The sequence below is a fragment of the Urtica dioica genome, chromosome 3, assembly GCF_054948205.1.
Source record: "Urtica dioica subsp. dioica isolate 48M chromosome 3, U.dioica_male_clone48M_v1_H2, whole genome shotgun sequence".
NCBI classification, from domain to species: Eukaryota; Viridiplantae; Streptophyta; class Magnoliopsida; order Rosales; family Urticaceae; genus Urtica; species Urtica dioica.
The window spans coordinates 4,343,131-4,352,465 of NC_142758.1; the positions used below are offsets into that span (position 1 = coordinate 4,343,131).

The 9,335-nt window shown below is 34.4% G+C and overlaps 1 protein-coding gene across 1 annotated transcript; it reads right to left on the reverse strand.

The window, feature by feature from the left end:
* Positions 1-2,061: 2,061 nt before the first annotated feature.
* On the reverse strand, positions 2,062-9,014 carry LOC149402160 (P-loop containing nucleoside triphosphate hydrolases superfamily protein). Its single transcript, XM_089610054.1, has 12 exons — positions 8,619-9,014; positions 8,388-8,473; positions 8,255-8,264; positions 7,912-7,974; positions 7,364-7,477; positions 7,038-7,099; positions 4,874-4,928; positions 4,290-4,491; positions 3,483-3,589; positions 3,243-3,298; positions 3,012-3,104; positions 2,062-2,484 (listed from the first exon to the last, which is right to left on the reverse strand). The coding sequence occupies exons 1-12, from the start codon at positions 8,917-8,919 to the stop codon at positions 2,377-2,379; spliced, it is 1,257 nt and encodes a 418-aa protein (XP_089466180.1). The 5' UTR covers positions 8,920-9,014; the 3' UTR covers positions 2,062-2,376.
* Between the last annotated feature and the right edge of the window lie 321 nt (positions 9,015-9,335).

Genomic DNA, 9,335 nt, shown 5'->3' on the forward strand with positions numbered 1-9,335 from the left:
ACAGAAAATTGCCGCACACTTTTCGTTTTCTAGTAATATGCTCTTAATATCTTCATTCTTTGAGAGTCATTCATATGAGCCTTCATCTTTCTTTTTTCACTCCCCGTCGTATAAAAATAAATAACAACATCAACCATCCTACCTATAATAATGTCATGAGTTATAAAAGAGGAATTGCACCATCTAGAAAAAATTAATATTAGATTTTTAATTTAAATTATCACGCTAAAACAATTAATACAATTAAGCTAAACGTCATGACAAAAAACCGGCACATTCACCTATTAACAACATAATGTGAAAAAATTAGTAATTAATAAATACATTAAAATGTTACTTTTTCGTAAAATTATTTATACATCTGATTGGTCAAACTGGTCTGACCGGTCCGACTGGTCCAACCGGACTAGCTCCAGTCGATCCAATTTGACCAGTTGACTACTGTTCATGTTCTTAATGTAGGTACCGCGAAAACCATGAATTTTAAGTTTATTATTGATTCGAACTCGATAAACCTTAACCTATGTACAACTATAACGATTAAAAGATAGATTTAGGGAGTAATGTTTCAATTCTAAATGTTTTTATAGTGCAAGCATATATTTAGTATTAAAACAATTTTCTTACCGGAGATGTGAGAGGTCGCCGGAGATGATTACGATGGAGGTCGCTGAAGAGGTTCTCACCGAAGATGGCACGGCGACGGTGGAGCTAGGGATGCATGATTTTTTTTTTTTTTTTTTATTAGGGTTTTATAAAATAAAAGATATACGTATTCTTAATTATTAACTTATTATAGAAAAAAAGGCATTTGTGTGATATTATAAGTTTAATTTAAAGAGGAGGTGCCTAAATTTTGTTATCATAGGGTCGTTCACTATATATAAAAAAAAAAAAACTCATTTTAAGGTCATTGATTAAAGGACTTTTTGTATGAAATAGTTATTTCAAACTTAGTGTTTAGCAAGATAGCCAATGTTTCACAAATTGATGCAAAATAACCACTTATAATGTAAAAGAACTAATATATCCTTAATTATTTTCAAAAAATTTAATCTTGCTTTCAAAAAATATAATACACTCTTCGATAAACCAAAAGTAGAAAAGGAAGACTATGTCAAAAAATTTAATCATACTTTCAAAAAATTTTAATCCACTGTCATAAATCAGAAGAAGAATAAGATGTCAAAAAATTTAATCATGCTTTCAAAAAATTTAATTCACTGTGCGATAAATCAGAAGAAGAAGATGCAGAAAAACTCGACGACGATCTCTGAATTCCGATCTCCTACGGCGATCGAACACGAACAGCCTGCTTCGCGCCTGATACGAAGAAATCGACAATGATGATGATGATGATGATGACGACGACGAGACGAAACGAGATCCTGACCTATTGACGATGAGTACGGAAATTTGTACTCATCGACGAAGAAGGAACTGCGAAGACAAGGATAGCGATGGCGATGGCGATCGACGAAGACGAGGACAGCGATGACGACGACGACCGACGGAGATGACGACGGTGATGACGGCGACGATCTCCAATATCGATCGAGAGCTATTTTTAAGGTTTTTTTTTCATCGATTGTATTGGGGGGGGGGGTGGTTGTCAATTTTTTGCTATTTTGCCTCAACTTTGAAAAGTTGCTAAATCTAAACTTTAAAATTTAAAATGGTTAGATAGTCGCATCGCCATGGACCCCGTTTCTCACGACAAAATTCCAATATTCAATTCTAACATTGAATCTCTCCTTGTAATCTCACTGCTGAGGAACTCTTTCTCTGCGCAAAAGATATATCTTCCTTTCTAATCATTACCATATCAAATCAATCCATTTTGGACCTTTCATTGATATCGCAAGCACAAATTAAACACTCGAGATGGGTGAGATTCAATTTTTTGTACCTTCTATGTGACAAGTATATTTAAGCGATAACAAGCTACTTCCCCAAAAAAAAAAAAAAAAAAAAAAAAGCTACTTCAACTACATTTTGTCTAGTTTCGAAAAAAAAAAACTACAATTTGTTTAGTAGTGTGTTCCTGAATTATTTTCTTCCTACAAATTAATAGCACTTCTGCTTCCGGAAGAATATCGCTAAAAATTCTTTTGTTTCTTCTGTCTTTCTTAAGAAATTACATTTGAAGTTGAAATTTCGTACAAAGCCAAATGAGCAAATATTAGATTATGCAAACCCTACACCATTTTCCAAACATTAATGCTCCAAGTTTAACTCAACATATTAGGAAATCTTCTTAAAAAAAAAATTAAATAAACATATTTATTTTACAGATTCAAAATCGTAGTGCCCCAGAAACTAAAGTAAAAAATAATAATAATTTTTTTTTTTAACAAAAATACCCAGATTCACAATCTAGTCATCCATGTTCTTCATATACTCCTTGGAAAGTTTACTCCCCATTATCAACTGCTGTTCTTTGAGCAAAGAATAGCCTGATTCGAGCAGAGCTTCAACTGTTTGCTGTTCATCAATAAAATAGTAAAGTAAGACTCATCATTATCACTATGAGTTAAACATAGAGCATTAACCATGTTAGCTGCCGATAACTAAATAGTATTTTCAGAAGCAGAAAATTGCCCAAATTTCTCTCTCTACAGATCTGCAAAAGACTAGGATGGAATCTGACATAAAGTTTCCAAAGGGGAAATATACACACCGATTATATTGAATAACTGTATTCATTTGTGCAATTTTTCATTACAATTTGGCAAATTAACTGCAGAATTTATGCACGCTGAATCTTTCACGATAGAAGTACAATGAAAAAACCAACGCTAGAACAAAAAATCAAAAGAGAAAAAAACCCTACGCTAATTTGAATACAAAAATGCGTTAGCATCAGAGTTAACAGTGCTAGCTATCTATTGTTTAAAAAAAAAAATCGTACAAAAGGCAGTAATTCATTTTATTTAGTGGCAATATATAGGTGTTATAATACATCATCAGATGACTATCTATCAATATTATTTTGATATCACTAAAATTACCTTTGGAGGGGTATAAACAGGGAGCTTTTCGTTTTTTCTTTTCTTGAGAAGATTGTCTCCTAGCTTGTCGACACCTCCAATATCCTCAACCCACTATATAGAAGACATTAGGTAAATTAGCTACAATATATGGTCATACAAACTAATCATTTCCCAGAAATCATGCTTTTAGACGCGTATACGATTGGCCTTATATACTTAAATCACACTCCCAGATAATCGTTATGGTACCTTTGAAATTGACTTGTCATACGTTCGAGACCTTAGAGCGCCGTAGAAATCCAGTGCTGCTCATCCACCAACATTATAGGAAGAAACAAAAATAAACAGATTGATAAATTAAACAGCCAGAACACCCAATATCACTATACGCTTGAAATAATTGTGTCATCTTTCCAGCTAATCCCAAAGAAAAGATAAAGAAAAAAAAGGCTTATAATAATCAAACCTGAAAGGGTTGGAGACTCGTACCTTGATTAGGAAATGTATTCACAATGTTTATCACATCATCTTTAGATATCCCGTCTTTCTCATACATTCTGCAAACAATATTCACAATGTCTTCGTGGTTTGGCTGCCTGCAAACCATGCAAGATTTTGAATAAGTGTGGTTAGAGCTATAATGCTGTTAAGTATTTAAAATCACTGAAGTACTTGTAGAAATCAGAACAGTTGTGATGGATGTAATTAAAGAAATATATGCATCCAAATGATGGAATAACATGCCTAGTAATAACAAAATGCTGGTATTTGACATTTGGTTGTAGATTTATTTCTAGTTGTCTGGATTATATGGATAATAAGGAACCGCATCATCCATAATAAGATTTCTGGAGATTGGAGTATCAGGGTAAAAGTTTCGTCCAAACATTGATGTTCTTTCGAATTTGTTTTCTTCTATTTGGACAGATGTTGAGGCAGGTGGTTCTTAACTACATATCCAGTATTATACCTTGAAACCTACTCTAAATATGCCTTCATAAAATCATCAAAAGCCAACAATCATTCTAATATCAGGTAAAGAAAATTACAATCGACATATAAACACAAGCCAAACCGGTTCAGTACTTATTAAAAACTATAAGCTTTTATGTACCAGTAACAGTTCAAGACTGAATTGGACTTACTACCCTATGACATCCAATCAAACCACCTTTTTACTTAATTTCCAAAAACAGCCAGCATGTTTTTATTATTTTGTACAACCCTCTATGTAAACAAAACAGAGCAGCGTTCCTAATGAAAATGCCTGAGATCACAGAACTTGGAATTACCTACCAGTAGAATTTTTCCATCCTTCCATCACGAATCAATGGGGCGTAGATTGTTGATAAATCGTTCCCAGTAAAAATGATAGGGATTCTGTGTGTAAAGTCTCCTTCTCGCCATTGTTGCCCAACACTTACTCTTGTAGGATTATCAGCCAGGTTCATAAGTGTTCCAACAACAATTTGATTGTTGACTGTCATCTGTGTATTTCCTACATTACAGAGAACACAGGAAAATACAGTCTGACTAGTCACTTTTTTTGTATGAAGGAAAACTATGGAATACATAAAAATTCAATTAGGATCATATGGGATAGAGCGATTGTGATAAATAGTTAGTTAAAGACGATTTTAAAATTGTAGTTGTATTTGGGTCTATAAATAAGTATGCAAAACGTGGATGAAGAGGACATGAAATGAGTACGAGAGTGAGTGAGTCCCGAAAAATCTGTATCTCTATCGCATTTCAATACATCTTCCATTAATTTGATCAAGGTTCACATTGAACACTAATGAACCTTGGTTAGATAGATGTTAGCATAAAGGAAAACTTAGTTAAGATTTCCATAAAAAATATGAAACAGTGATACTCACCAAATCTACCAAGGCCAGCGTCAATGTCATTTATCATTAGGCAACTCATCTTTCCCTGAGAAATAAGAAAAAAATTGTGACTTAGATTACGAGTTCCAATTTCCAGAAATAGAAATTATAATAAATAAAATTATAATATCCAAAATGTAGTAATACTTGTCACCACGATAAACTTGTTTATTACAAACAACATCGAGTTCTAACAACCATATGTATTATTATTTAGAGGATTCTCACAAGAATGCGGTTTGATACAGTAAAAACCAGATATGACTAAACTACACTAGAAACACATGAAGATTAAAGTCCACTTTTATTAAAATCCAATGAGAATTCTACATGGAATTCCGAGTTTGGCATACATAACTTCCTCGTTGATTCTGCAGCAAGAATGGCATCAAAATAATTGCATAATTATACACCTAGCAAAACTTCGATTCACCCAAGTCTTGCAGACTGTTTGATTCTGGGAAAAAAATAATCTTAGTTCTGAGCAGTACATGACGAGCAATAATAAACATACTAAGACCTCTCTTGAATATAGATCAAGTACAAATTCAAATGTACCTTAAATCAGCCTAGCAGTATAATATATGTTCTTTTCTAGCACTGGCTATACACTTCTGAAATGCAATGCTATTTGGTAGCTGTGAATAAGCTTTGCCTCAAAACTAAATGTCAATACGGGCATGTATCCTTATTTGGCTTTAGATCTTGGGTACATTCATATCTTCTCGGCAATGCCCAAAGGATCCTCTGCGCTAACAGAGAAAATCTTTCTATGAACTTCAGACTTATGCCCATTTTCGTATAATTTTTTCAATAATAATAAATAAATAAAAACAACCTTGTATGGAATTAAAAATTAAGTTATAATGAGACCTGTTACATCATTTCTAAGTCAGCTTTGATCTTATAACAGTCTCCCTCTGAAAAAAAAAAAAAACCAGCTTCTTATAACAGAATGAGAAATCTGACCTCTCTAGCTCACAAACCCTTTGATCTATAATGATAAGTTTTTATGTACGGATCACGGGTAATAAATTTATCAGCTTCTCGGTAGTTCAATTCTTTCTATCACCAATTTTTTTGTTCAGCCCAAGCAGAGCCACCTTGGGCATAGGCCGTCCCCCGCCCATCCCCCCTCAAATACCATTTTTTCTAATTATTTAATTTTGTTTTCTATTTACATGGGAAAATTTCAGATTAGCCCCCCCTAAGAAAAAGAAATCATCCAGCCCCCCAATATTCTTGTCTATTTCCGTCCTTAAAACATGTTCATAAGCAAAAGAATATCCATCTCACTCAAGCCTTACCAATCTTGAAATATTCATTGTTCCTAAAGCATTATTCTGCCTGTATTCAAAAAAGTTTCCATTCAACTCCACATAAATTCCCCGAAACAATGGATGAGGATTCGAAGGCCTTCTAAATTTGTCTTATCACAGCACATGTATTCTATGTAAGAAACACCAGATAGACAAGAGAAGCTTTTGTTTATAAAATAGAGCAGGATTCATCCATGCACCGCCGAACCGTACCAATTCTAGTAGTATTGTTCTGGTGGTCGATAATCTAATTCCAAGGAAATTTATTGTCGGAATGTATGCCTAGCAATCCATACTTGATACAATTTTTTCCCCACACATCTTTTATTCAGCCAAAATCAGTGGATGCAACTCATCCACATCTTCAACTGCTTCCGTCATTACCATGAGGGTGTGTTTGGTACGAGGTAATAGAAAGTAATAGGAGTCCCAGGAATGTACACTGTTTGGTTCAAAATTTTGATCTATTTTCATGACTACCACTCCTAACGCGCTCACCCATTTACTCATCCACGATGAAACTCAAATTCAAAAGTTTTTATGGTTCTTAATATCTTCCTAAAATTTAGCTCAATATACCAACTTGGCAATCACGGAGTTTCTCTGGCTAATTGAATAACACTCTCACCTTAACATCTAACCTATATATATATATATATATATATATATATATATATATATATATATATGTTATGCAAAGGCATTTCATATTTAGGTGAATGGACGAACATTAAAATAAAAAATAACAAGCATGCGGATAGCATTAAAGAAGGTACTTTAACTAAATTTTCACGCCACGACATACATATATTAGTGAAAGTGGGAAAACTTCTAACTTGGTTCTGGATCACTTGAGAAGCTGCTCTGTAGCGTTCGCGAATCAGTTTCCCTGGTTCACCTGCATTGGAAAATTGTAGTTTGGGAGTTTGATAGAATATTTATCAAGTGACCATCACCAAAGAGAGTCTTGAATCAGCACAAAGGTGTATTAAAAAAAACTGCTAGACATGTAAACTCGATTGTTCAAAGTTCATACACATCAATATGTTCTAAAAGAAACCTATGCAGTACATAAGTCCAAAGACTTGAGTCCAGAATTTTACAAGAGACACGCCAGTCACAGTGGTTGTAACAGGCCATACTAGTGCACAAGTCGACTTACCAGCTCTTTCAGACTCTAATTCTCCAGCAGACATAATAACAGGCTCAACTCCCATGGCTTGGAATATAAGTTCAGTCTGAAATGACTTTCCTTGCCCCTTTCCTCCCCAAATTCCTATAAGCAAAAGAGCGCTGTTTTCAGAATATATGGTTTTTTACACTTATAGCATTGTGGAATAATGCAAGAATCCATTTCCCAGAAACTTAAGAACTCGAGGCCACTGGGATGGTCTTCTAGCCAAACTACAAGGGCCTCATAGTCTTAATCGGGTGAAGACTAGATATCCACATTTATCAACAACAAATACACACACATAATATATATGTATGTGTGTGTAATGCCTGAATCCGCATGGCTTCTTACGTAAAAATGAACTTTTTATGTTTAAACATTGCCTATGAAACAACCAAAATTAGCTAGGATTAACTGAACGTCAAACCACTGATCACAACAAGGACCCTTCTTTATAACAATTTTTTAGGTACTTGATCTATTCTTTATTAACGTTTTTAATTTACATGTTTATCTACGGTCAATGTGATAAATACCTAGGATCAAAGGAACCTTGGTGTTGAGAATGGGAGCAAGGTAGTTCTTTGTGATGTGGCATACTGCAATAAATAATGAAATAAGTAAAAGTAAACCAATAGACCGGAAAAAAGACATTAAAGAAAAACACAAGGTCAGAGCTTTGTTATATAAAATGGAAAAGATCAGTGTAAGTGTAAATAGCAAGTCTTCAAATCAAGGAAAAATATCGAGCAAGTCTTATCACTAATCTCGGTAACAATTGTATACCTTCAATTTGTTCAATCAGATAACTATAATTCAAGTTTAAAAATCATAAAAATAGCAGGACCTTTCTTTTTTCCCCATTTGTACAGAGCTTACCAACTTTATCCTGTCACAAAGAAACAGCCAAACTTAAAATTTCTGAGGACAAAAGCTTCAATCTGAATATTTACCGCAATAAAATTCTAGAAATTAGCAATACGTAAACACTTGGTTATGGACATTAACACACCATGAAGACTGGAGCGATATAGTAATCGCCTTGTAGGTATTCAAACGACCTTGTAACCTTTTGACGATAGTCAAACACAATATCAGCTGCCAAATATCAGACAAACCATCAACAAAAATGTAATTAATTTCACATTTTTTTTTTCAATAGAAACTAAAAGCACAATGGTTTCACTAATGTCCATCACGAATGCACAACGACCACTACCCTAGGGCGTGAAAATTTCCTTACAGTCTCGGCCGAGGAAATTTCCGGCGAAGAGGTCGTCGATGACGCCGGATTTAGCTCCAACGGCGATATTCATGTTCTCCGCTTCTCTGCCGAGGCGATATAGGTAGTCCTGGCCCTCGGAGTTCTTCGTCTCCCATGAAGACTGCTTCGACAGCCTCTTCTTCTCCGCCGCGCTGGGATCGTCGGCGTCGGAGGGGTTCGTGGAGCATCGGACGGAAAACGGAGGGAATTTGTTGGCGGCGCGCGAGAGATTAGGGTTGGGAAAGAGGGAAAAGGCTGGGGATTGATTGCAATGAGCCATTGGAATCGATTCTGAGGAGATGTGTCGTGTTTGTTTTGTGTGGCTAATAAGCGAAAGCTTTTGTCTGTTTGGCGCCACGAAATAACGGGCGTTCATCCGGCAAACTATTCTCACTTGTCCTTTTCTTTCTTTAGAACTCGATCACATATCACCCCTCGATTGTTTCCGTTTGGTTTAAAAAAAAAAACAAAAAAAAAAAAACGAAACAAAACAAAGATTACATTTTAATTACAATTTATTTAGCAATTAAATCACCAAAATTAAAAATTTTGCTATGAATATTAAGTAAATAATCAGTACGGTGATGTAATATTATTTGAACATTTTTATCATTTCATTTATGTCTTTGGAGTATGATGATTATATATAATTATTAACGAATATTTACAACTATTAATATCTTTATAGTTTTGTTA

What these genes read in the sequence shown, in the direction of transcription:
- LOC149402160 (XM_089610054.1), bottom strand. Translation starts at nt 8,919, where the DNA reads ATGGCTCATTGCAATCAATCCCCAGCCTTTTCCCTCTTTCCCAACCCT. An exon ending in ATTAGAGTCTGAAAGAGCTG is followed by an intron (nt 7,100 to 7,363) that starts GTAAGTCGACTT and finishes TTTCCAATGCAG; the next exon opens with GTGAACCAGGGAAACTGATT. An exon ending in ATGACAAGTCAATTTCAAAG is followed by an intron (nt 3,105 to 3,242) that starts GTACCATAACGA and finishes TCTTCTATATAG; the next exon opens with TGGGTTGAGGATATTGGAGG.